General features: G+C 49.1%; 1 protein-coding gene and 2 long non-coding RNA genes across 6 annotated transcripts; 1 reads left to right on the forward strand and 2 right to left on the reverse strand.

Moving 5' to 3' along the window:
• On the forward strand, positions 1-23,330 carry BST1 (bone marrow stromal cell antigen 1). Of its 3 annotated transcripts, XM_036227526.1 has the most exons (10): positions 1-511; positions 1,800-1,926; positions 3,477-3,612; positions 7,456-7,538; positions 10,324-10,400; positions 10,754-10,846; positions 13,385-13,471; positions 16,018-16,077; positions 22,184-22,275; positions 22,794-23,330. In XM_036227526.1, the coding sequence occupies exons 1-10, from the start codon at positions 336-338 to the stop codon at positions 22,862-22,864; spliced, it is 1,002 nt and encodes a 333-aa protein (XP_036083419.1). In that variant the 5' UTR covers positions 1-335; the 3' UTR covers positions 22,865-23,330. The 3 variants fall into 3 exon arrangements, with proteins under 3 accessions (XP_036083419.1, XP_036083420.1, XP_015993902.1); XM_036227527.1 differs by having other exon boundaries at positions 17,677-23,330; XM_016138416.2 differs by having other exon boundaries at positions 22,184-23,330.
• LOC107507353 lies at positions 13,780-21,130 on the reverse strand. The gene is made up of 3 exons (XR_004953043.1): positions 21,022-21,130; positions 14,444-14,499; positions 13,780-14,065 (listed from the first exon to the last, which is right to left on the reverse strand). It is a non-coding gene; the product is annotated as an uncharacterized LOC107507353 (long non-coding RNA).
• On the reverse strand, positions 23,126-27,181 carry LOC107507354. Of its 2 annotated transcripts, none has more exons than XR_004953042.1 (4): positions 26,691-27,181; positions 25,279-26,191; positions 23,649-23,767; positions 23,126-23,228 (listed from the first exon to the last, which is right to left on the reverse strand). It is a non-coding gene; the product is annotated as an uncharacterized LOC107507354 (long non-coding RNA). The 2 variants fall into 2 exon arrangements; XR_001596149.2 differs by having other exon boundaries at positions 23,649-24,587.
• Between the last annotated feature and the right edge of the window lie 798 nt (positions 27,182-27,979).

The raw sequence follows: 27,979 nt of genomic DNA on the forward strand, positions 1-27,979 counted from the left end.
GGTACAAGGAGCAGGGGAAAGACAGTCCTTTGTCCCAGGTCCAGAGCCAGCAGGAGATAGAGATCAGGGTAGCGAGCACGTGTTACCTGGGGCGGAGGTCACTGCCTTTGGAGGGCTGACTTCTAGAGGATTATTTTACGGGGTGCTCCAGCTAAGCAAGGCGGGAACGTACGGCGGGAACGCGAGTCCTTATCGAGACCTCATCTAAACATCCAGCCACTCGGTGTGAGTCAGCAACTCGGAAAAACACAAGTTTTTGTCCCAGCGCCTCTCCGGGGAGCCACCTGAGTGCGAAAAGGGGAAGCACGTCCAGGAGGCTCCCCGCAGGCCCCGCGATGGCTGCGCCGGGGGGCGCCGGGCCGCGGCTGCCGCTCCCCGCGCTGCTGCTGCTGCTGCTGGCAGCGGGCGGCGCGGGCGCGCGGTGGGCCGGGCGCGGGACCAGCCCGCACCTGCAGAGCATCTTCCTGGGCCGCTGCGCGGAGTACCGCGAGCTGCTGCGCCCCCAGCTCAGGTGAGCGCAGCGGGCGGGCGCGGGGCGCGGGGCGGAGGAGCCTGGACGCGAGGAGGGGAAATGAAGTGGGGGCGGGGCGGGGAGAAAAATACGGAGGGCGGGAAAAGCGGGCCGTCAGGGGGTGCGGAGGGTGTGGGGGGAGGGCAATGGGGTCCAAAGTGGGGGAAATACGGGGTCTTGAGGGATGCGTGTGGTGGTGGTGGGGGGGGGGTGGTTCGGATGGGGTTCTAAAGGTCACGGGAGCCAAGTGTGGAGCGCGGGGAACCTCGAGGGGAGGGGCCGGTGTGTGGGGGTGACTGCAGGCGAGGGATGTATTTGTGTGTACGTGTGTGTCAATGAAGGAGGCTGTGCGGTGTCAGTCTAGAGGTGAGGATTAGGGAGAGGCGAGTTTGGATGACAGCCCAGAACTGGCAGACCCAGGAATTCCGTGAGTCCGGGAACTTTGGGGATTCACATTTCAGATCCAATCTAGAGAGGACTTTTTAAGTTCGAGGCTCTTGGCCCGCACTGTGCTAATTTTTGCTCCTTCTTTGGACCCACGTTTTTTGTTTCCATAGTTCCTTTCTTGGGCCAGTTGTTTTTAATGTGACACATTTAAGGCAAAAAATAAATAAAAATAAAAAACAAAAAACCAAGGATCACACAAGGAACAGCCATGTTACTCACCACCCAACATGGAAGAGAAAACATTGCGAGTGCAGTGGGAAACGCTTCCGGAAAGCTGGACTAGGGGTCAAGAGGTGCGGCTGGCCCTGGAGGCCATCCTTGCTGCATTCCAGGTTCCAGGGGGTGCCACAGCCTTGCTCAACACCTGGCTGTCACTCCGGATTTTATAAGGTCCTGAACGCTGGCCTGCCCTCACCTGGCCGCAGCCCCACAGTGGACCTAACTGTCTAAAGGAAGGAGTGGGGAGCTTGCTATGACTTGTTGGAGACGTCACTTTCTAGCTTGGTGGCTCTTCTGCTCACCTGAGTCTGGGGCAAGACTGTTCCTTAGCTCTGAAAATTATGCGTAGCACCTTCTGAGAGACACTTCCACTGCCAGATTTCTAAATCCATCCCCTAAGTTATTTTTTTTGTCCTCTTCTGGATCGGGGTTAATGCTTGAGCCATGATGATTTCCTGTCTTTTTTGTATGCTTATTTCAGCAGAGCCGATGTATGACAAAATGGCTTGTATGACAAAATGGCTTGTAAAGCTTTTGGAGTACAGTGGGCGAAATGAAAAGACATCAATCACACTGTAATGTGTGTGTGTGTTTTCTTTTATAAACTTGTCCTTTTGCACAGGGACAACAACTGCACAGCCATCTGGGAAGCCTTTCGAGCGGTGCTGGATAAGGAGCCCTGCTCTGTGCTTCCCTCAGACTACGACCTTTTCATAAATCTCTCCAGGCACTCCATTCCCCAGGACAAGGTAACTCTTCAGCTCCACGCCCTGTAAAACTCTGCTTTCTGTCTTTAGAGTGGTGTCAGGTAGCTGCCTCCAGCAACCCTGCAGCATTACCGAAATATCCAGCCTTGAACTCACAATGCGTCTGCTCCTGCGGTGGGAAGGGGGCTCCCTCTTCTGTCAGTGATCCTGGGCCTCCTGCCTGTCCCAACAGAAGGAAATTTCCTGTCAATAAGTCAGTGCAAGAAGCAAGAGGACTTCAGGACAGTGCCACACGTTCACACTGGGCCTCCACCCCTGGCCAATTCTGTTCTAACCGACCCTCAAGGCTTGGACCTTGAGTAATTCGGAAAGCACTCACACTCAAGCGTCCTCCCAGAAAACCAAGTTCTCCCTTTAATGGGCCATACGATTATATCTATTCAGTATCGATAAGAAAACCACATATCTGTTTTCTGTCTGTGCTCTAAATTCTAACGAAATGAAAATACATGAGAAAAATCTATGTACAATGCTTGGTCAGAACAGTACCTTGAGAATAAAGAACATTAAGTAGCATTTTAATTTTTCGGATATAATAATTCTCAGCCTGATTTTTTCATTGTAAAATCTTAACATTGATTTTTTTTCCTCTTGTAAGTGCAAGTAAATGGAGCTGAAGTTTCAGAGATATACTAGATTGAAAACATGATTTTTAAGTATATGTTGCATTTGGAACCTTACGGCCTTCTTGCCAGTAAAAGGGGGAGCCATAAATTTTGTTCTCTTCTCTCACAGATTTTGGTTCTAGTTGAACTCAGTAAATACTTACTAAGCTGCTTCCACGTGCCAGGCATTGTGCCGAGGGTTGAGGATGCCACGGGTGGGGTGGGGTGGAGGACAAAATGTTCCCTGCCCTCGGGAGCTTCCAGTCTAGACAGAGCTGGATTGGATGCCCAGGATCTGATGAGATAACGAGTGGGCGGGCATTGCTAATTGTGTTATTGTTATGTGCGAACACTATGACTTTATAAAGGGGACTATAAAGTATAATCTAAAAGTGGGCCATTGTTGAGGCTCTTTGCACTTTAGAAAGTGCCTTTTGTGATTGCATATCATCCCAACCACAGCTGTGGAAGGAGAAAAAGGACTCTTGCTCTCCATTTTCCAGATGTGGAAACTGAGGCACAGGGAGATTACATGCCCTGGTCAAGGTCACACATCTAGTGTATCACCAAGTCAGGATTCAAACCCAGGCCCCTTGATCTTTTAAATCCAGGGATCTCCACACACACACACACACACACACACATACACACACACTCACACACACATACACACACACACACTCTACATTGTACCACTGGGAAAATATCCCATTAACATTTGCCCAATACCCTTGGAATAAAGGGAAGAGCAGTGATAACACTCTCGGAATAGGTAAATTAAGACAAAGAAAATAAAGGGCAGTTGCGAGGCAAGCCAGAGTGGAATAGGAAACGGATGCCTGACTTGCCTTGACGATGTCGTACCTGAAAAAAAAAATCGGTGTTGATTTGGTGCCGTAGTTTAATTTTGTGTTTGTTTTCCCTTAGTCCCTGTTCTGGGAAAATAATCAGTTCCTTGTTACTAGCTACGCAGAGAACACGCGTCGCTTCATGCCCCTGCGGGACGTCCTGTACGGCAGGGTCACTGATCTCCTGCGATGGTGTCGGCAGGAACACGCCTCCGGTGAGCATCCCGCCCAAGACTCTAGAAAAATAAGAGTTCCTGTTTGCCGTGCATTTCCATTCGTGCTAAGCGCTTTCAGGTGCACTTATCTCATTTGATGTCCGCCCCCCCCCCATCCTCTGAGGTAGGTGGTAATAATAATAATAATAATAATAATAATAACAGCAACAATAATAGATAGCACTTGCCTTTTGCTAGGTACTTTCTAAGAACTTCACATGCGTTAACTGATGTAATCTCCGTGACAGCCCCTGGGATAGATCTGATCCTAATTCCTAGTTTGACAAATGGAGAAACTGAGGCACGGCGAGGTTAAGAAACTCGCTCAAGGGCGCATAGCTAGTCAATAGCAGAGCTGGATGGTCTGACCCCAGCGCACATGCTCCCAGCTCTGTCTCACTGTCCTCATTTTCCAGACGGGAACCTGAAGCTGAGGGAGGTTAAATCGCTCGAAGAGACAGAGGCCAGGATTCAACCCTCTTCCGACGGAGCCAAAGCCCCCGCTCGTAAAAGCCACTCCAGGGCGCCAGCAGATATTTCGAGAGTAAAATCACAGTGAAAGTCAAAGTCACAAGGACTGACCTGATGGTGGTGACGAATCTCCTCCTTCATCTCACTCCCGCGCTGGGAGCTGGCAATGAGGTGTCGCCACCCTCGGGGAGCCCACAGCCTTGCGAGGGACATTTGCTCCTTCATTCGTGTGCTCCCAATGCGGGAAGGACTAGGCACTGAGGTAGAGCAGAGTGGGACGGCGGCCTTGCCCAGGGCCTCCGGGAAGTCTGCTGGTGCCTTGTGGCTCTGGATGAGTCTCGAAGGATAAGCGGGAGTGAGGCCAGCAAAGACAGGCGGTGAGGGGAGGGGTTCTTTCTTTCTCCTTGGAGATTCTTTCTCCTTGGGTAGCGGAGTCGCTTTAGAAGTTAACCTCAGCTCAGTTCTGTTTATTCTCTTCCGTTCATCTCCATCCAACTAAAATTCGTAGAGTGCCTACTATGTGCCAGGCCTTCCTCTTCTAGGTACTGGGCACACAGCAGAGAATAAAACAGGAAAAAAATACCAATTCCTACATTAGAGAAGGGAGAGATAAGACAATAAACAGGCAAGTAACATATGTCGTCTGCCGCAAGATTATAAGAGCTGTAGAGAAAAGCAGAGCAGGGAAAGGGGATAGGAAGTTCTGGCCTGGAGTGGAGGGAAGAGGAAAGTATTGCAGTTCTGCACAGGCCCAGGGAGAGCCTCACCAAGGGGCCGATATTTGAGCAAAGACCCAAAGGAGATGAGGAAGAGCGTTTCCCGATAGCGGGAGCAGCAGGCGCAAAGGCCCTGAGCCGGGAGCGTGGCCGGCACATTTAAGGAATGGAAAGGAGAGCGGTAAGGAAAGAGGCAAGTAGCAGGCTGTGAGGCTGGAGATTCAAGGAGGCCCAGACAGCCAGGACATCGCAAGGACCTCGGCTTTCACCGAGAGTGAGATGGGAAGCCCTGCAAGGTACAGTGGACCAGGAAGCGATCGGTGACCAGGGAGCCTCAGGGGGCGAGGGACAATGGCAGAGGGACATGATGGAGAGAGGATGAGGAGAGGGAGTGAGGGGTATAAAGCAAAATAAATATTTGGTCTTTGCCTCCCAGTTCCTGGCGCACAGCTCTCAAAACCCTTGGAATCTGAGGAGTGACAACGTGACTTTTGTCGGCAATGAGATGACTCGTGGTTGGGGGCCCATAGCTTCAGATGAGGGTTGACCGCTAGAAAGACCAAGGTGTGGTTAGAGAGTTGGGACTTTCAGCCCCATCCTCCATCCTCCAGGAAGGGGAGAAGGGCTGGAGATCGAGCCAATCACCAATAGCCAATGATTTACTCAACCATGGCTACATAGTGAAATCACCATTAAAAATCCCTAAATGGTGGGGTCTGGAGAGATTACGAGTCGGGGGACATACTGAGCTGCCAGGACGGCAGTGTGCCCACCAAGGTCAGAGCTGCTCCGTGCACCTGTCCCCCAACCCAGGCCTGTGCCTCTCTTCCATTTGGCTGTTCTTGAGGTGTATTCTCTACGATAAACCAGTAACAGCAAATAAGGTATCTTCCTGCCCTTCTAGCAAATGATGGAGCCTGTGGAGGGGGAGTGGAAACGCCTCAATTTACCGCCGGGTGGTTGGAAGTACAGGTGTCACCTTGCAGCTGGTTTCTGAAGTGAGGACAGTCCTGTGGGACTGAGCCCTTTCTTTACCTGTGGGGTGTGTGCTAACTCTGCGTAGTTAGTGTCAGAATTGCGTTGAATCATAGGACACCCAGCTGCTGCCTGGAGGGTTTAGAGAACTGATCGTTATGGGGGAAACAAAACCAAAACCAAAACCACGCATTGTTGTCAGAAACGTGAGTAAAACAGCTCAGAGAAAGTGTCTCAGAAAACCCGTTTCTTTCAATGTCATTCTCTCGGGGTCTTTGTCTAAAAAGGAGGTGAAGTCCAGAGGTCACGGTCAGCGGAATGGTGGTACGTTTCTACCCTAGAATCCTGTGGGGGCATGAACAGTGAGGATCGGGCGTTGTATTTGGAAGGGCGTTTGTGATACATTTTTTAAGTGAAAAATCAAGTTAATTTAAACAAAATCATGCACAATACATATATGAAAATATACATGTGAACAAAGTCAAGAAGATAGCAAATCTGAACTCTTAACAGCAGTTCTTTCTGGGAATATGAGGTCGTACTTTTTTCGTGTGTCTATATTTACTATCTTTTTTGCTTTCGTAATTTCAATATGTTACTCGTGAGGATAAAATATTTTTAAAGACGACCCTTCTTCGACTAGGTAAATGACCATTAATAATGCTCACCAGTTGTTGGTAGTCCAAGAACAAGAAAGTATTAAACAGGTGAATACAGAAATTATTCTTGGGACGGACACCCCTCCGAGGCCCTGGCTGTCAGGGATGGAGGAAGGAGCCCCGGGAAGCTGGAGAGTGAGATTCTGGCCCTCCGTGTCATGTGCCACCCGTGGGGCCTCTCTGGGCTTTGTAGATCTCTGAGAAATTGGGCCGTGGGCCCGCAGAGATGATAACCCGAACCAGCCTCGGAGCTGGAGTATGTATGTGATCCGAGGAGCAATTACCACGGTCTTAAGCAGTGTTAAGAGCAGACTTCTCTTCCGTTTGCTGTGGACTTTGCCAGGGTGGGGGGTGGGGGGTGACCGCCAACTGGGCAGCAGCCGTGATTCGCGTCCCTTCAGGCGGTACACGTTTGGTCCCGTTTGGTTCTCCCTGGAACCACTTGTTAACTGGCATTTTCATCGTGTTTTATAGAGTGAATAGTGAACAAATGCCACACGTATCTACTGTAAAATTTTTTTAATTTAATATATTTGAACATTTTACATAATTTAACCGTTATAAAATATCTATTTTCTGGCTGCGAACAATCACTTTTTTGATTTATTTTTCTTGTATTTACTTCTAAGACCAGTGCTAATTGGAGAAGGTGCTTCTCCCAGGAGTGTAAAGTTTTTTGTTTCTGTTTTTTTTTTTAAATCCTTTTACTAAAGATCCAGTAGAGAAATAACCCGGCTGATATGCCGATGCTCGGCGGTCAGCCAGGCTCCCTCATCCGCCAAGTGCTTAGCTCTCCGCCTTCCTCACGTTTGTGCCGAGCCAGGTGACATGTGTCTCCGTATCATGGATTGAGGGGTCGCTCACCGGGCTCCTCGTGATTGGGAGGGCAGAGCTGTGAGTATTTGAGTCGGGCACGTTGTGCAGAACACAGGCTAAAATATACTACATGCGGCCGATATTTTTAATTAATTCTTCCCTACGCGACCTTTGAAATGAAACACATCTGTGCATTTTTCCCTTAGAGCTCGATTACCAGTCCTGCCCTACATCGGAAGATTGTGAAAACAATGCCGTGGATTCTTTCTGGAAAAGGGCGTCCATGCAGGTAATCCCGGGTGGACGACTGGGTGGCAGGGCGTGGGTGAACGTGGCACAGGGCTTCAGAGACCCCGCTGCCAGGGTCTTACTTAACATCTCGGGGCCTCTCGCTTTCCACCTTTGCAACCTGCCGATTCCTTCTCTCTGCCCCACACGTCGTGAGGGGTCAAGGCGCTAACACACTTAGCGCAGTGCCTGGCGCACAGGAAACGTTCAGTGGATGGGAGTCATGGATGAGGATATTAAATAGCTGTTGCGGTTACTCTTACGTGTTGGTATTTCGAATCAATGTGATTTTTATTGCTATAGAAAACGAGGTAGCCCCTGCTTTCTGGGAGGTCCTGGAGGGCACTGAGCCCCAGATGTGGGAATCCGAAAGGTCTACAAGGCTGCTGTCATGGGGAGACAGAGGAGCGTGGTAGGTGCCTGAGGACGAACTGTAGACGCACAGATGATCCCCTTATGGTAAATCTATTCCTCAGACAGGGTCGTCCCCAAGTGGATGATAGCTATCAGTAGCTACGAAACGCCAGTGAGTACAGCTTACAATTCCCATCACCAGGCTTAGAACAAAGATTAGAAATAAAGAGGGTTACGTCTTTAGCTCAATGTTCCGCAAAGAACCGTCTAAGGTTAAATGTTAGCTATGCTGACTGGTCAGCCCATGGATTCCAGGGTCCTCCGCCTACCGCCACCAACCCTCTTTCAGGGCTATCCGTGTCTCTTTCGATCCCCTTTCCACCTCTGGCTCCCGAGGTGTCCACTGGGTCCGTCTGTCGTTAATTAGGGTGAGAGGGACTTTGGCTGCAGTTGGGAGCTAAGCAGAGGGCTTGCTCCAGACAGGAGGCTTTCCGTTTATTCCTGTGCTCTCCTTCCTGCTCCAGTGGGGACACCCCATTTGCACCCACTGCCCACAGGTTCCGTTTTGCGTGCAGTCCACGGTCAGTTGGCAGTGGGCTGCCTGAGCCCCTCACTGAGGAACGAGAGGCTGTGGCTGCGTCATCACCCGAACGTGGATCATCACAGCGGCTCAGGGGTGATGTCGGCATTGCACGTGAAGGAGGCATATTTTCTCGGGCATCCGCCTGACTTTGAAGTGTGTGCTCTAAACCACCGTCTTACACTTCCTTCCTCCAGTCCTATATTGGCGATCTAATAATCGTGCCTGCATTTTATGAGTCCTCAGAATATGCTGGATCGTCCGAGCACGAGGGGGGGTTAGCAGAATGGTGAGGAGAGCGTCTGAATCACAGCAGAAATGCAGTAAATCTTGATGGTTATTATTTTAAGTGGTTTGGTCTTTACAACAGCCCTATGAGGTAGGCAGTCTTATTAGCCTTGTTTTACGTATAGAAAAAATGGGACATGGAGATGTCGGCAAACGTAGCCAGACTTATTCAGAGCTAAGTGGGGGAGCTGGAGACCAAATCTTCGGCCACCGCCTCGCACTGCCTCGTGGCATCTGCATGCATTGTTTTATTAAAGTTTCCCCCCATCATCACTGGAACAGCAGCTCATGATAGAAGAACGACGAATGGTAAAAGATGTAAATAAGAGAATTCGTCATTCGTAATTCCTACTACCTAAAGGCACCCCCTCACCACAGTGCCCGTCAGCCCTCGACGCCTGAGGATTTCACCGTGACCATTAGCGCTGTTGGCAAGCAGCGTGAGACGTGACGTGCGTGGGCGCTGGCCCTGGCCGTCACTGTCACCGTCACCGTGCGGGAGAGTAAGCCCGGCGCTGCATAAGGCCCCCCCACCCCCATCCGTACTCCGACCCCTACCCCCACCCCTCCCCCACTCTAGAGTAAACATTTCATCAGCAGCTCCTGAACTGGAGATTGGGGAGCATCTCTGGGCATTTCTCACTTGCGAATTTCCGAATTTCCGGGGCCGACTAACATTCCCAGACTTCTGCCTGTTTGTTTTTAACATAACAGAGCTTGTGCTCCACCTGCCTGATCCTGCACTTCACTTTGAATGTAAGCGCTTCCGTGCGGGGGGGCGCATCTTTGGTAGACTTTATGCTAACGGCTGAGCAAATGTTTCAGACTGTAGGCGCCATGGTTTAATTGCCCCTCCCTCGCTGTTGGCCGTTTAGGTGGGTCACACGCCCTGCTCCAGTGCCCGGCTCTGCACGCCAGGTGGTCCTTCGTGCTATTCGCCAAGCATTTCCGGCTCAGCTTCTGAGCCCCTGCTTTGTCCTCCTCCGCCTCCTGAAGGAATTTATGAGCGACTTGCACTAGCCAATGAGCCGTGAGCCGGAGTGACGGTGACTTCCAGGAGGGAGGAAGCCTTTTAGAACTGGTCTGTGATTTGCCGTTTCCCCCTGCACGCTTCTCAGTAACTAGCCACTTTGCAGATGTGGAGGAGACCTCATCGGTCGGGGTGCCAGAGTGAGGACATGCGGAACAAAACTCCAGTGGACCTGTGATAAACATGTAGTGTGAGCACGAGCTAAAACTTAGTTGTTTAAAGCCACCGCGATAGCGAGGTTGTTTATAACGGCAGCATAACATCCAGCTGACGCAATGCTGGAATCTGGTACTATGTCGCATTATTTTCTTAGGGTAAATTCCCAGGCATGGAATTACTGAGTTTTTTTGATATTTCAAAGCAATTCTCTTTCCAAAATGTAACACTTTGTATCCCTTTTAGCTGTGTAAAATATCAAATTTATCATACCCTTCCTTGCCAGTATTGAGAATTGTCAATTAAAAAAAATTGGCCTTTGCATAGCTGAAACAGGACATGCCTTCATTTACTCAGAACGCTCGTGTCTTTTTACAGTATTCCACGGATAGTTCTGGGGAGCTCCACATCATGCTGAATGGTTCAGTGCCGACAGGAGCCTATCCCGTGAAAGGGTAAGAACACCCACACCAACGAGTACGACAGAGATGCCAAAATGATTATCTAGTCGTTCCGAATGGAGGCTTAAGAGAAACCTAATTCCTAACCTAATGCTTGCTTTTTTTAAGTTTGGGTAGAGCAAAACAATCGAATGACCTGGAAATCAGAGACATGTCTCTACAAATATACCATTAACGGCTGATGAATGCATGAATGGAATAAGTAACCTAAAAATTTAAGATGAAAAAATAACCCCCAGGAACTTTAAAACAAAAATAATGTGTAAATCAACTAACAATGAAATGGGAAGAGTATCATATTGCTTTAGAACTTAAAAAAAAAAAAAAAAGTCTTTCCTGTTTTGCAGTTTTTTTGCAGAGTTCGAGGTTCCCTACTTCCAGAAGGATAAAATCACACGAATTGAGATCTGGGTTATGCATGAAATCGGGGGACCCAACCTGTAAGTCATAGTGCTATTGATGAGGGTAATTGTGCAAACATGCTTTTCGTGGATGTGTTATGCTCGAGTCTGTTTTACATTTTTATTTTTGGAGAAACAATGGCCTTCTCTGTTTCTAATGTGGCAGGCAGAGAAAGGCAGAGCCTTGACTGGAAATGCCACTAGCCAGTCCCAAGCCCAGAGAGAAAACCTCCTTTGTCCAGATTCTCTTCTTAGCAAAGGAAAGTCACATTCCTTTCTGAGTGACCTGGGCAGCTTCGGATTGGGGAGTCCCTCATGCATTTGTGAGAGTCAAAGCTGATTTCTTTTTGAAAGCCCAAAAACTCTGGCCAGAAGTTTTACGAAATAACCCAAAGACTGCGTAATGAAGATTTTATTCTCAGAGAGCAATCGAGTCCACAACTGGGTCTCACATGACTGGCCAAGGAAACCTTTAAGACTCATCTTTTCTGAGAAACCACTTGAGTTTATATAAAGATAAGCTTGAACTCCTCCTTCTCATTGGTGACGGGCACTGCCGGCAAAACTGTAGGTAAAAAAATGTAAAACGCAGTTGGTTCAGAGGCAAACCGACAAGGCCAAGCCGCGCTGAAGCCGTGCAGCTAGGCTGGTCCTTCACGGGCAGGCCGGGGCCTTGGCCTTCAGAGCCCTGATGTTGCGTGGAGGCAAGTATGGCCAACCCCAGCGAGTGGATGTGTTATTGAAATTATGTTCTGGAAGAAACGTGGCAAATTCCCCATTTCAGGCTCCCAGGATCCTCTAAGACTCACCAGATGACGAGTGGTATTTTTTTTTTTTCTCTGCGTTTCTCTTTCCAGGAGACAAATTATATTTACCGTTGCATGAAAAACAATGTGTATTATTTTTCTATTTCCTCAAGAACTTGCGCTTTGTCTAGAAATTACGCTTGCTCGTTATGTTCGTGTGTATCAGAGAAAGCTTGTCCTTTGGACCGGCCTTTAATGAGACAAGGAAATTGCCATCGAATGTCATCTCAGCCTGGCGCTTCTCCTGCAGGAGAGATGGCAGAGGGGTCAGAACACAGGGCTGTACATTTGTGCCACAGGGCGGAGCTGCAGGTCGTGAGCGGAGAAAGGGGGTGTCTTGAACTAATGAGATTTTAGGGGGGAAAAAAACCATAGAGAGTTCGAAACAGCATGTTGATACCTCATTGTGTTTAGCATTGCTTTGGCTGCCTTTATTAAAAAAAAAAAAATAGTAAAATAACCCATTGACTAAGCTCTGTGGCTAGGAGTCCTGAACCCTCCATGCCATTGTTTCACTAAAAATTTCTGAGCAATGAGCTTGGCCCAGAGAAGGACGCCGCGCCAGGTTTTGGCAAGGTTCACAAACATGTCTCTCGACGCCTTGCCCTCCTCTTCCCTCGCGTAAGGTCTGGAATTCCACTTTTTCTGGGAAAGCGTCCTCCAGCCGCTCGCTTCCTCCCTGTGCCTCCCTCCCTCTTACTTTTATGGTGGGGACGCCGTTTACCTTCCTGTTCCACACACACGCCGGGACAGGGCCCTGCCCTTGGTGCGAATGCCATGCCTACTAACCGCAGCTGGCAGTGGTCGCCTTCATACCCCCTCCCCCGCTTAATTACGACCGTCAGGACGACCGTCAGGGGGACAAGGATCCCCGCTGATGAGGAGGTGGGGAAATGGCCATCTCCTACCCTTTGGTGTGGTCAGCGTGGCGTCCAGTAGGGCAGCACCTATCAAGAGCCTTTACATGCATTCAAATGTCTGGTGCCAGAAAACCTGTTTTAATAAATTTCTACAAATAATTAAGCGTATATATGAAAACAAAGCTTCATCAAGGTTCGTTGTAGCGTCGATGACATTAAAATATAGGAACGCACCTTGGTCTTTAACAAGAGGATGCTGGTTTTGTGAATTTTGTTCCGATCATGGAAGGGGGAGCAAGCAAGAATTTTAAAAGCTGGCAGAGAGGTGTATGTGTCCATACACAGACATGGGCGAGAGCGGAAAACGGAACGCGCTGGACAGCAGAATCCCACGGCTATGTTTTCGAGGTCCCATGGGACCGAACATATTCAAAAAGCCTAGAATGAGACACATCAAAATGTTAGCGGTGGTTGTCCCTGCAGCGATGTGAGGTGTGGGGTGTTCTTTTCCTTTCGTTTATTTGCACTTTCTAGTATGTTTTGACTTGTGTGTTTTCGTTGCCATCGAAAGCGTAACTTAGTACACTGCGGGTCAAACAGCCTGCAAGTCGCACTGCGCTGCCTGTGACCGCAGGGACGTGCTGGAGGGTGGGGCCGTGACATGCCCTGTGGCACGGTGCCCACGCACCTGCACGAGCCCTCCCGGGGCCCTTGACCTGCAGACTTTGGACCAGGTGCCCGGGGTGGCCCCTTCTCAGGCACCATGGCCCCACAGCAAGCGTTGTTTTTGGGTCCAGAGACTTTCCCAGGTAGTTCTTCAGAGAAGAGACTACCCCAGGAGCGTGTAGTCAAAATAAATTCGAATCCATCCTCTTCTTTTATTTTTCTCGTTATGTTTTTGTGTGTTTCAGGGAATCCTGTGGAGAAGGAACTGTGAAAATCCTGGAAGAGAGACTGAAGGAAATGGGTTTTCAGTACAGCTGCATTAATGATTACCTGTAGGTGGTATATTATAACCGATGCGTACGTTCAGAGGCGGGCAGTGATTTGAAAGGGTTTTGCGGGAGTCAGCTCCAAAGGCTAGGGACTCAGAGTGCCTTCCGGCCAGGGTTCTGCCTGGCCCCGCCACGTCTGTCCAGAGCCGTTTTTCGCGAGCTTAAAGGACAGACAGGGCATGTCCAGTCTCCTCCTCGCTTAGTGACAGCATGGTGAGTACCCTGCAAACAGGAACCGTGCTGCCTGCACCTTTGGGTGCCATGCTGCCGGTGGCGCCCTTGCCCGTGGCAGGTGCTAAGGTGGGGTTTGTTTGAGTTACTTACAGGTGGGTACATCCTGACCGTTTGCCAATTGGAAAATAGTATCGGCTACCATTTACTGAGCACACTGTGGGCCAGGCACTTTATACTCTCATAGTCAGGTATCATCCGAGGGCCATCCTCATGCTTGGAAATGCAGGTAAATTTGGCTCGTAGCCCAGGACGGTTGAGAACGCCCTTGACTGGGGGATTTCTCACCCTGCTGCTTCCTGCTCCTCTCTGCATCATTGCCTAAGTCTTCGGGTCTGTCTGGGTCCCCAGAGGCTAGAGTCCAACCTGCAAGGAGTCGGTGGCTTTCCTGAACGTTCGGGGGTGTGGCGGGGTGCAGGTTACTTCTGCAGTCCGGTCCAGCACCCGTGACCATGCAGCTGGCTCTGCTGCCCTCTGCCTTCTCAGACCCCTGGTGGGCTAAGGAACCCACCCGTGTGAGCAAAGCCCCCTGGAAGTGTGGGTCTCTCTGACTCACGCCACCCCATGAGAGCCCTCAGAGCTGATCTCTTTTTCCCCAGCTTGAAGCTGGACCATTGTACTCGTCTATTATTGCGAATGCTCCTGGGAAACTCAGAAGTTTGGTGTCTTTATCACCCTCTTTTAAAGACAAAAGAAAGCTAATACTCTTGGAAATATAACCTATGTACAGTAAAATGCACGTACCATAAGTATCCAGTAGAATGAATTTTTAGGAGTTCAGCATAACGTGCCACCAGCCCCTAGAACGAGAAACAGACATAGCAGTCGCCCTTGGCCTCCCTTTCGGTCTCTCCCCAACCCCCGGCCCCGCCCCCGACGCTGACCACTCTCCAGACTTGTAAGGTCATACATTAGTTTTGTCTGTTTTTAAGCTTTATAGAAATATCCCCTTCGTATGGACGGGTAGATTAAGGGTCAGAGAGGTTTCGTAAGCTTCCCAAGGTCACCACTCAGTGACAGACCTGTTTCGACCCCTGCATTGTGTGTGGCCTTGAAGCATGCGCATTTCTTTCTACTATAGGACCCTTCCTTTTTCGAAGCACCAGATTTTAGTAAATCCTAAGAAAGTTAATTTTCACTCTAAAACAGCTCCACGATGGAGAAAGTTGTGGCTAAAACTCTCACATTTGTAACCACTTCGCTTTGGTCCAGGAGCTCCCCTGAGGCTGTCTTCTTTGAAATCGTGGGGCCAGGTGTGGAGGCCCAGAGTCTCGGGGCCTCAGCCTGCTTCTAGCGCTCTCGAGTTGCCCCCACGAGAGCTGGCCTCGGGCTGTTCCCGCGCGAGCCGGCCCTGCTCCCCCGGCTTCTGTTTCTTTACTGCCCGTTTCTTTACTGCCCGGCGCTCTTTGTGTGTGGAGGTGGGGCTTTGTACTCCTCCTGGGAGCGCGGAGGAGGTGATGATAGCTTTAACACGGGAGAGCGCAAAGGTCAACGAATCAAACTCCAAGCCGGATGTGAGTGAGAACCTCTCGTCTCTCAAAAAGGCAAGCGACACTGGCCTCTGTGGCGTGGCATTCGGAAGTTCTCCCCAAGATTCTTGTAAGTTTTGGCCAGGTCTCATTTGTCCTTAGCCTCTCCTGCCTCCTGGTTGGTTTCTGCTTAAGCACCGTATTCAACCAGACTCAGGGGAACTAGATGCATTTTTTTTTTTTTTTTTTTTTTTTTTGAGGATGATGCTTAACACAATCACGAACCACTCTGGTAAAATATGGCTGTGTAGCGTAGATTTTCCTGAAAAGTAGATGAGTCCTAGGAAGGGGTCACGTAGCATGCCACAGAGTGAACAATGTATTTCCTGTTCTTCCGAAGACCCTGGGCAGCAGCTTTGAGACCAACCTTCTGCCCAAAGTAATTATCAAGGGATTTTCCCAAGCAAACTCGTACACCCACACTGGAGCAAAGCCGTGCTCGGGTTCTAACACGAGCCTGCAGGGTTCAAGCTCAGCCCTACAAGTTGCTATTGTGAGAACTCAGCCAACCTCCTCAACTGTGAATTGGAAATAATGATAGGACTCATTCCGCATGGTTGTCGTGAGGAATAAATGACATAACTTAGGTAAAATACATAATCGATCCTTGATTCATAGCATTTAATAAATGCTGGCTAATTTTTTTTTTTTTTTTTAAAGAAACTCTGTTCTTTGAGACCGTCCCCAGATTAGAGACTGTCCCCAGGACCGTAGAGGCACACCATCAATGTCTGATGAATGAAAGCCATTTAAAGAATCCCTAAAACATCATTTCTTTCCATTCTACAGGCCAGTGAAGCTCTTAAAGTGTGTGGACCACAGTACGCACGCTGACTGCGCCCTACACGCGTGAGTAAAGAGCGTAACCCGGCCACCTCGCTTCCCCCACGGTGACCGGTCCTTCCTAGTGACAGACGATGACGGAGGGCGGAATGCTCGGCTGCCGGGCGACGTCCGTCCTTCTGCACTTGCTTCTCCCAGCCTGAGTGGCCGGGCCGGTGCGGGTCTGGCGAGCATCGTACCCGCCCCGACGCAGCCTCTGCTCCAGCCCGACTTGCTTCAGCAGACGCTCTAGGAGCGGGGCGGCGGGGAGACCTTTTAAAGTGAATTTCTTAATCCTAATATTTTAAAAAATTATATATCTATATTTTTTTGAAAAAAATATATGCATATTTTTGAATCCGCTTCGGGACAGCTATCTCCAATAAGCAGACGGAAGAGCCGGCCATACATGCATAGGGTGCGTTTGAGAGTTACAAAAGGGCTGAGAAATTGAACCATCTTTCTTCCTCTGGTCCTAGTCACCCAATTTCCTTCCCCGGAGGGTACAATAATTTCTAGTTTCTTGCATGTTCTTTTAGAATATTCTGTGCCTTTGACCACACACACACACACACACACACACGTACGCAGAGGCATAGTTCTCTCACACTATTCACGTGAATGATAGTGTCCATAGGATTCTACAACTTACTTTTTCCCATAACACTGTGCTTTAGTACTATTTCCATCTCTAGAGAAAGCCACCCCATTTTTTTTTTTTAACGGCTCTGTGGTGTTCCGTCGTATGCACGTGTCATGATTTATTTAACCCGTTACACGGTGGACATTTGGATTGGGCCCAATATTTCGTCGTCATCAACAAGGAGTAAGAGGGTTTCTTTCCCCTCTACTTCCATTTCCTCAAGGTCATTTCCTTTAACGTGTTGGTCCATCTCCTCCCACACGTCCTTGGTGCTCAAGTGCACATGCGTCTTACCAGATACAGATGTAAGTTTGTTTGTTTGTTTGGTTTTGGTTTGGTCTTTTTTTCATTTAGTTATTTGCCTTTGTTCTGAGCAAAAAGTGATCATGCTAGACATAGGGTTTTGCTGTGGGCTTTTTTTCCACCTGCTGTACCAGGGCCTCCCTTGAAGTCCGTTCACAACGGCCTGACCCCGTCTCGCGGTGGCCGCAGAGCGTGCCGTGCGGGCCGGCCACTCTGCCGTTCACGTCGCCGTTTTCTAATCAGATCCCGGCTTGGTCGTGCTTGTTGCTGGTTTGTTGTCGTAAACGATTCTGAGCTGTAATCCTTGATTAAACCCTCTGAGCTCTTTGGCCCGTGTTTGTGTGGCGTAGATTGCCGGGTCCAGGGATGCGTGTCCTCTGAAGGGCTGCAGCGGGGTCCGTCCGCTCCTGCCGAAGTCTCTGGCGGGTACCCGTTCTCCCCTCCCTTGCCGACGCTGACGTCGTGCGAGCCCTGACCTCCGGTGTTTTCTCTTTCTTTTTTGTAACGTGGGAGGCTGACCTAAGCTTCGATTGCGGAGGAATCTGCTTCAGTGACAACTACCTCCCATAAACAGACGGAAGAGCTGGGCCGCCTCCCCGCACGGAGACGCCTTTGTTTCAGAGATGTGGGTCGATTTCCATAACTGACCCTTTGGGCCCCTTGTTTTTTCTCTCCTTCGGCTTCAAATTCCCGCTCTTATGCTTTAAATTCGCCAATGAAGAGTGGAGTGAGCCTGCAACAACCTAGGGTCCCCCGCCCTTGACTCCTAGGCTCATATGTGCTCGCTCACTCTCCCCACAAGGTCACCGCGCGGCCCCAGGTGAGCTGTGTAATTTCCAGTGCCTATGAGTAAAAAACCCTCCTCCAGCTGGGCGTGGCAGAGGAGTACAACAGAGGGAGGCTGGGTGTCCCCCTGGATGGGGCCGGAGCCACCATGCCAGCCTGGACAGTTACAGAGAGAGAAACAAACATCTACCTTGTCTAAGCCACTGGGGCTTTGGGCCATTTCGACAGCAGCCAAACCTGTGTGTGTGGACCCATGCGGGTAGGCGCTGTGGTCCGGAGAAGCTAATGAAGGACTCCCCTCCCGGAGGCCGCCCGGCAGGGGGCAGGGCCAGAGCAAAGCCACGCGGTTTCCAGACGTCACTCTGGCAGCTGTCCTGCTCTGTGACTGGGAGCGGGGGTGACAGGCCCACCATCAGCAGCACGGGGACTCGGAGCTGCGGTCGCGCGGGTGGCTGGCGCGTTTACGTCCCCTCCCACGCTCTGCTGCGCTTTCCCGGTGAATTCGACACGCATTTTTTTGGACTCCGCTCACGGGAGGTGAAGAATAGCCCTCACCTGACAGTGAAACCCACCATCTCAACTCTGCGGTCCCCCGCCGCCGGCAGCAGGCTTCGAGCCCGGCCGTGCGGGCCGTCCTCACTGGGAGCTGCCGTTTCAGGCTCGTTGTGATCCAGTTCCCCGAGGACACCTGTGCTCTCCGGCCCGCAGCCTGAGGACACTGACCTTTTGGGCGATGGTGAGAGCACTGTGGTTGGAGTCCGAGGACCTGATCTGGCTGCTTTCTCATCTACAAACTAAAAAGAATGGAAACTGCCTCGCAGGTCTGTCGTGAAGATGGAATAAAACAGCACGTGTGGAGCTGACCGAGCTCCTCTCCACACAGGACGCCGGAGAGAGTCCCCAGAGCCTGGGCTGGGGACAGCGTTCTGGTCCTCATAGTTCACGTTGGGAGTGCATCGGTCGAAACTCTTAATTGCAAGTGTCACACAGCAGCTCCAGGTAGTTCAGCAGAAACGGGGTGCATGAAAGGATTTTAGGTCGCTCACAGCCTCTTCCTGGGAGAGCCAGAGAGGCAGGGCTAGAGGCCATGCCAAAATGCACCCAGAACTGCCCCAGAGGGGACCCTGCTGCAGCCTGTCAGGACACACACACCCGGATGCTTCTAGAATCTCTGCCACTGCTGCCTCGGAAATCTGGGGCCTTGGGCGTCCCCATGGCTAGAATGGACCCCAGGTAGCACTTGCCGTTTGAATCCATTGTGCTCACAGATGTATCCAGATCTGTACATCTGGTTGACAGATATAGGAAACTGAGTGTCTGCTTCAAATTCAGTCTCATGCATTTAAATCTCATCTGTATGCTGGTGACTCCAAAATGAAAATCCTTAGTCTAAGTCCTCCCGAGAGCAGTCTACCCACTGTTTCCCCCTTGGATGCTTAATAGACATTTCAAACTCTACACATCCCAAACTGAACTGAATTTACCCACTGCGGCATCCAAAGATATCTAGGTCCTAATTCCTGAAACCAGCGAATTTTACGCTATGTTACAAAAGGGACTCTGCAGATGCGATTAAGTTAAGGATCTCGAGATGGGGGTTGGTCCTGGATTGTCCAGGTAGACCCTCAGCGTAACCCTAAGGGTCCTCGTAGGAAGGAGGCCGGGGGAGATGGATGTGGGCGAGGAGGAGACCTCGGCAGTGTGATGATAGGAGCAGGGGTCGGAGTGTGGGACTTCGAAGGGAGAGAAAAGGCAAGCGCACGGATTCTTTCCTCAGGAGACTCCCCAGAAAGAACCAGCCCCACAGACACCTCGACTTCAGCTCGGTGAAACTGCTTTCCTACTTACGGCCTCCAGGACCATAAGAGATGAGCTGGTGTTGTTTTAAGTCACTAACTTTGTTACAACAGCAACAGGAACTAACGCATCCCTAAACTTTGTCTACCCGCAGCCTTCCCGAACATCCCCAGATGCCGTCCTTGAGCTGTCCTTGACTCCTCCCCTTCTCTCACCCCTCATCAGAAAATTCTGTTGGTTTGACTTACAAAGTTGATGAAAAATCTGGTCATCTGCTGTGACCAGTCTGGGCTGAGCCACTATCCTCTGTCACCTGGATTATGGCCACAGACCTGCTTCCACTTTGCCCCATACCTCCTCCCCACCCCCAGGCCTCTTTGAAACACGGCTACTAGAGTTAGCTTTTTATTTTCACTTTTTTTAAAATTAGAGACATGTTCGAACACGCACAAAGTGTAGAGAATATTCCTCGAAACATTCGGCCCTGGCGCCCATGTGCTCACCGCCCCGCAGTCGCTCAGAGTCGGGACCCAGCGTCCTGCCCTGGCCCCGCGTCTCCGCTGTGTTGTCTGACTCCCCTCCCCCTCGCCGAGCTCAGCCGCGGTGGCCTCCTGGAACACGCCGGGCACGTCCCCGCCTCGGGGGCTTTTCCCTTGCCCTTTGCTCCCCGAGCCGGCCGCGTGGCCGCCTCTCTCACCCCTGTAGGTGTTTGCCCTGTGTCACCTCCCCGAGGCTGCCTGCCCTTCGGCACTTAGAATTACCGCCTGCACCATCAACGGGCTCTGCAAAGTCTTTGTGTTGCTCTTTTTTTTTTTTTTAAATCAGTTATAATCATTGTCTGACTTTCTCAGTTTATTCTTTATTGCGCGTCTCCCACCTGTTAGAACACAAGCTCCAGGCAGGCGGGGACTTTTACCTGTTTCGTTCGCTGGTGGAAGTGTCCCAAGAACCTAGAACGGAACCTTCGACCTGATAGGCACTTAGGAATGAATGAATGAATGGATGGATGAACAAATGATTGGTTTTTACCCTGGGGAGGCATAGAGGTGCTAGGCAGCCAAAAGAAATGACACGTGTCCTACAAAGTTGGAGACGTGTCCAATGGTAGCATATGCATAAATTCCAGGTTTCGACTGCAAAAAAACTGAGTTCGTGTCTGGCTCAGGCAGGTGGGAAAACGGGGAATAAGGTTATCGGGAGGGTTTAATGGGATGGCTGGTCCTGCTGTCACGGTGTAAGTTAAGTCTATGGCTTTTCTCCTCATCTCCTTGAACAGACCGTCAACTTTATGCGGATACGGACCATGTAAACTTCCTTTTTGCAAAACCCATTGCACCTTACACACTGCTATTCTTGAAACGGGCAAGTGGTACCACTCTGGCACCGTGCCTGTTTACCTCCCCTGCAGGATGTGTAACGTGAACGAGGGCGGCTCTCCTCACCTGTCCTCAGGTGCTACTGGGCATGCTGGGTGTGTCGGGCTTCCAGCCCCCAACTCTGGGGGCCTCATTGTGTTTCGTTTCAACCGCATGCCTGGAAGGCGGGCAGTTCGATTCCCAGGGAGGCGGAGGTTCAGAGAACGTGGACTCAGACATGGACAACAAAACCATGTTTCTGTTTGTGCACAAGAATGGGTGTAAACGATAGAAATATATCTCGGAAGATCAACTCCAATTGCTAACAGTGGTTACTTGTAGGGAAGGGAGTGAGAACTAGAAAAAGATGAAGAGACTCGTCATTACTGCATTTAGTTTGGTATTATTTATTTTATTAAAAGTAAAAATAAACATTGTATAAATTAATTATCTAAAAACAAAAAACAAAAAAACCCTTAATTTTGAGTGAATCAAGTTTGGGACATTAACTGAATCAGAAGTGCAATTGCAGAAAATGTCCAGCGGGTGGAGCCCTAATATAGGTTTATGGGTCCTGGAGATTACTTTTGCAAAAAAGGGGTGACCAGTACTCAAATCAAGTAAAGAACTTTAAAAACCCTGGACTCTAATGGAGAGCCAAAGAATACATTTTTAAGCCAACATCAGATTGGTTAATAGACAAATTTTTAAAATTTGTCTTTTAACTCATTTAAAAAAATTCAGTAATTTTTGTTTTTAAAAATTCAGTGGTCAGACCCCATTTGTTATTACCGGGGTCCGTATTTTGTCCAGATTCTCAATCGGCGTCAAGACGAGTTTTTCCTCACCAGTTAGACTCTGATGATGTAATGACTAGTTTTACGGTGCATCCCTACGATAAGAATTCATCCATGAGGAAGAATGAAGTAACTCTATATTTACAGTATGGAAGTATGTCTACAATATAATGTCTGGTGAGGAAAGCAAGTCACAGATTTCATTTGTGCTTAGGTAAAGAGTGTGTGTGTGTGTGTGTGTGTGTGTGTGTATCACATTCCCAGAAGGACAACTCAAACTATCAAGGACGATTCTCTGTGGACAGTGGGAATGGAGAGAGTATGGGACGTTTGCTTTCACTCGATAACTTTCCGTACCATTTACATTTTTCTACAATGTGCATGCATATTTTTGAAAGCAGGTGTCACATAGCAACGCTGACATTTTTTTCTATTTCTGGTTTAATTCCCAGGGCAGCAGCATCTACTCTAAGAGAAGTCCCATCGCTTTACGCAGGACACGGCGCCAGCCTTGTCATTCCTCTCCTAGTGGCCTTGGCTGCAGGTGCTCAAATGTAACTAAAAACTCATCTGTGCTGCCCTACCCGCCCCCACCGGCCCTGAAACCTACCCTCCCACAGTCATCCTTCTCGTCCTGTGCACGTCAAGGTTTCATTTGCCTGCTGGGAAATGGGCTTTTAATGACATATATGCTTAGGATTTCAGAACCGAGAGACAAGTTAAAACTGCTGCGTTAGAATTAAAGTGAGTTATTATTTTCTATTTTTGCGATGGTACAAAGCATTAAGACCCCACCTGTGTATTATATAATCAAAGATTTTCAGAAAGTTCTAATAGAACTGTATTTTTTTTATTTTTTTCTATATTTTTCTATACCCCCAGCAGGGCACACTGTGTTTGTGGACAGCTTAAGATATATATACACTATATGAAGGTATACGTGTATATTGGGAAGGCAGAGATCTATGTATAAGGATGTTCATTTAAAATGGGTATAACAGGGTAATACTCGAAATGTGTAACAATACAGAACCGTTTACATATGGTTTGGTGTATATGCAGGATGGAATACCATTCAAATAGTAGAAGTCATGTTTACCCACCCAAATGTCCTTCACCTGGGGGCTAGATGAACTGACTATGCAGCAATAAAACACAACCAGCTGCCGGCACATGCAGCAGCCTGGATGAAACACACGCGCATCGTGCTAAGAGGAAGACGCCAGATCAAAGGGCTGCCCACTGTGCGATTCTATCGACATGACGGTCTGGAAATGAGAAGATTACAGGAGCGGAGAACAGATCCGTAGTCGCCCGGGGTCAGGGCGCGGGAGGGGGGCCAAGAAGGAACGGCGGGAGGGAATTTAGGGGGCAGCGACAGAACTGTTCTGTACCTTGACTGTGGCCGTGGTAACGTGAATCTACGTATTCGTCAACACTCAGGTACATCACAGAGTCAATTTCACTGTCTGTAGATGAAATGTGTCCAAAGAACATCTAATCATGGAAAAACATCAACAATGACTGCAATGGATAGGATGTAAAATGGTTTGCCATATGATCCAATTGCCTGAATAAAATATAAATTTGACAGATCTATTATATATGTGCGCTTTGTATGATCTACACATCGTAAATCAATCAAAGGAAAGGGAGCAAATCAAAAGGCAGAGCAATTATTTCTGGATAGTGGTCTAATCACTGATTTCTATCTTCAGCTTTCGACTTTTTGTGTTTTCCAGTTTTTCTCTAACGATACGCATTACTTTTACAGTCAGCAAAAGAGAAGTACAGACCCATTTACACACACACACACGCACATCACATATGTGTGGCAATTTGCCGCAGCACAACACATTTCCAGAAAAGAAAAACAAAACCGAATGCTCCTCACAGATACTTCCCTTTTCTTCTTACCTCTTTTCTTACGTAAAGCCCGTGCGGGGTCGTTCAGAAACGAGCAGGCTCAGACTCTGATCCCTCGGGACCCGCCAGTGGACGTGGGAATGTGCCGGCATCCCGCGGGCCCTGCCTACCTGTGCAGGGAAGAGGTTTGTCCATCAGCAGAGCCGCTCCCCAAACGTGCGGCTCTGAGCAGCGAGCTCTTTCTCCCCGAGCCCACTGCCCCCCCCTTCTCCAGGTGGGGTCCTCCCGCTGGGGCCTCCGCGTGGCTTGCATGGACGCCCGACCAAATATTCACTGTCGAGCTGGGAAGTGGTACAGTTTGATGATCGCTGTGTACGATGTGTTTACGATTCAATCTCATGGCTATCTAGAGACCATTCCAGACACTGCCCTGGGCAGGCATTGGTTCGTCTCACTGGGAATGACGCAAAGGCCTCCCGACTGGCTGCGTGCCTTCTGTCTCTTGCTCTCCTGGTTCCTCCTCTCCTCCCCTCTCTCGTGGGACCCACACGCTTGTCGGCCCTCCCCAGGGTGCCTACTCCAGGGTTCTATGCTCTGGAGAGAAGCCAGCTTCACCATCGTCACCATCTTTACCGCTGTCATGACCATGGCTGGTATGTATGGAGTTCACGAACCAGGCACTGTTAAAAATGATGAATAAATGATTTAATCATTCGTACATTTCTCATCTTCATTTGGCAGATGAGAAAATGGAGTCTCGATGAGGTCAAGTCACTTCAAGGTCACACAGCTAGTAAATGGAGGGGACATTTGACTAAGTCCGGGGCTGGGGCATGCTGGCCTCTGCCGAGCTGGACACAGGCGTGTTAAGAGCCTCTGGGTTTGGTTCCAGAACCACCTGAGCCCTCACTCCTTCCTCTTCCCATTTCGCCAGTCTTCTTAGGTTTGCAGCTCTGTCATTCACGTACCGTTTGCGTTTTTGCTTCTCCGCTGCACTTTGACATAAGAAAGAGTCTCTCTCGCTCGCAGGCTGGACTTTCCTGTTGCCCGCACCGCGTCCTCCCTCCGCGCCCCCCGCACATTTAAGGCCACCTGTCGGGGTAACGTGCTTTCCATCTCACCTTCCAAAGGCAGACACTGTCATAGTCCTACCCAAACCGCCAGACCACCGTAGGTGGGAGTCAGACCTCCGGCGGCATGGGCAACTAGAACCCTTCCAGGTGGCGGGGACGAGCATGGGGTATTACCAGTTCTGAGATTCCTTTTCATAGCTGAGGCTCCATGGATCTTTGGAGAAGCCTCATATAGACTGTCGAATCTTGGGATGTTCTTTTTTTATAAATGTTGGACATGTGTACCCTTTGGCATGCAATATCAGGCTATGGATGTCTTACTTCCACTTTAAAGAATGCATCTGACCAAGGTTTATATAAGAAAGGAAATCAAGTAAGCAAGCAAGTAAGCGAGAACAAAGGAAGAAAGAAAGAAAGAAAGAAAGAAAAAGAAGGAAGGAAGGAAGGAAGGAAGGAAGGAAGGAAGGAAGGAAGGAAAGAAAAAAAGAAAAGAAAGAAAGAAAGAAAGAAAGAAAGAAAGAAAGAGAAAGAGAAAGAAAGAAAGAGAAAAAAGACAGACAGACAGACCTGCTCTGTAACATTTCGCACCCCTGCCCCAGTTTACTCACCATCCCATGACAAACAGTCAGACATCATAAGGAGAGGCAGGATGAATGAGCTCGCCAAGGCAACTTTTGTTCTCTGTTCCGCCTTGGCATTGCTGCATTTCTTCCTCTCCGCGTGGATACTAGCTCTGACAGGTTTCCAGGGGGATCCAGACCTGATCAGATATCTTGTGATTGAGGATATTACTTGAATTCTCACCTCTTCTCTCCATATCAAATAACAGTAGATCAGACAGGTGTTCAAACCAAATAAATGCCACTGGCCAACTAGAGGAAAGAGGACACAGAGGCAGCTTCAGTGACAACTAATCTGTGCAGCCACGCAGGCTTGGGGTCAGAGGGCCCGGCTCGGTCTCAATCTCTTCTGTCTTTGTCTTTAAATTCTGCATTTTCAGACATGGAGCTCAGCATTTTCGCTTTTTACTGAGCCTTGAAAATTACGCAGCTGGTCCCGAGTGGAAGTAAAACATTCCAAAACATTCGTTTTGTCTTAGGCCGCCCCGTGCAATGTATAAGAGACAGGATGATGGAGTGGGTGGGGGTGGGGGCGAGGCTCTAACTGTGCCCAGTCTTGGAACGTGCGATACTTTCTGTATTTATGCCGTATTTCAATAAAATGCTTGGAATGCGCGATGTATCAGCAGTAAGAGCGAGGAGAGCCGGGAGGGAGGAACGAGGGCGTGGGATGCCCAGGAAGGAACAGAAAAGGCCCCGATTGACTGGCGGTTCACAGTTTGTCTCAAGGCGGCCAGCTCCTCAGGCTGACGCTGCAGACGGCTCCGTCAAGGGCGTCTCGCAGGCCAGGCCTGGAGAACACAGTGTCCACCGCCTTCAGGTTGCTGGGTGACCGGCTGGCTTACACAGCCATGGACAGCATGCTGGCCTGAGACTTACTTAGATGCTGGCCTTTTGAGTTCTGAGGGGGAAAAAAAAAACCAAAAGGCATTCTTTTTAAAGCAATAAAAATGACTTTTTTTTTTCCTGAATATAAAAATAACACCTGCTCACTTGAAAAACTTTCAGCAACACAGAAAAACCAAGAAGAAGGCAACACGTCCCCTCTGTCACGCTACGCGCAAAGCAGCAGACTCTTCTCTATGCGTAGTCAGACACATAGTTGTAGTTTTAAACACACGAGGCTATGTTTGACATCGGGAATGCAATCTAGGACAGGATCATTAAAATGCGGGTCCGAGGCTTTTTACACGTTAGATGCTGATTTCGGCACAGACTCGGCTCCTAACTGGTCTCCTGCTTCTTAGCTGATTCCCCGCGAGCCTGACTTCTACAACACCGTTTGAGCAAACATCCTACGCCAAGGTCTTGATTGCGGCAGCCCCTCACCCAGTTCGAAATCATCAATGCAAAAGAGACTCCATAATTTTAAATCTGGCATTCGAGATCTTTCCACCTACCCCCACACTGCCTTCTCCGTCTCGTGGTCCCAGAGACCTTCCGCGTTCCCGGGTACCTCCTCTCAGTTCTCCATTCTCAGCATAAGCTTCTAGATTTGATACTTTGCTTATTACTTCCTCCTTGAAGCCTCACTTTGTTGCAGTTTCGAATGCATTTATTTTTTACGTCTCCCTTGAGGACAGCAACTTTATCCGTATGTCTTTGTGTCTGTCACAGTGCTTCGCCCTGACCAACCATGACCCAGCGAGCATTTGAGATGTGAAAGAATCAACACCGAATCTGATTTTAATGAAGTGAATTCATGTGCATAAAGAACCCAGAAAAATTTCAGGCCCATGGTCAGTGAGCCGCACAGGATACTTATCACGTAAGGCCACCCGGCTGACACTGGGAGGTGTAGCAGTTCTATGTAATACATAGAAACAAACACAGGGAGCCAGCTAAAATGAGACAAAGAAACATACCCCGAATGAAAAAACAACAGAACTCCAGAAAAAGAACTAAATAAAATGGAGATAAGCAATCTACCAGATGCAGAGTTCAAAACAGACGCTCAATGAACTTAGGAGAAGAGTAGGCGAACTCAGTGAGAACTTTAACAAAGAGCTAAAAAGCATAAAAATGGAGGTAGAACCATGAAAAAAAGAACCAGTCAGAAATGAAGAATGCAATAACTGAAGTGGAGAATACCGTAGGAGGCATCAATAGTAGATTAGACAAAGCAGATGACCGAATCAGCCATTTAGAGGATAAGATGGCAGAAAACACCCGATCAGAATAGCAACATAAAAAAGAATCTAAAAAAGTTGAGGGTAGTTTAAGGAGCCTCTGGGACAACATCGAGCATACCAACATTTGCATCATAGAAATACCAGAAGGATAAGAGAGGAACTGAAAACCTATTTGAAGAAATAATGACTGAAAACTTCCTTAACCTGGTCACGGAAATAGACATACAAGCCCAGGAAGCACAGAAAGTCCCAAACAAGATGAACTCAAACAGGCCCACGCTAAGTAAGACACATCGTAATTAAAATGCCGAAGGTTAACGACAAAGGGAGATTCTTAAAAGCAGCAAGAGAAATGCAGTTAGCTACCTACAAGGGAGTTCCTATGACTGCCAGCTGAATGCTCAACAGAAACTTTGCAGAGCAGAAGGAATTGGCACAAAATATTCAAAGCAATGAAAGGCAAGGACCTACAACCAAGATTACTCTACCCAGCAAAGCTATCATCCGGAATTGAAGGATAGATAAAGAGCTTCCCAGACAAGGCAAAGCCGAAGGAC

This window comes from Rousettus aegyptiacus, unplaced genomic scaffold, assembly GCF_014176215.1.
Source record: "Rousettus aegyptiacus isolate mRouAeg1 unplaced genomic scaffold, mRouAeg1.p scaffold_m13_p_10, whole genome shotgun sequence".
Lineage (NCBI taxonomy): Eukaryota > Metazoa > Chordata > Mammalia > Chiroptera > Pteropodidae > Rousettus > Rousettus aegyptiacus.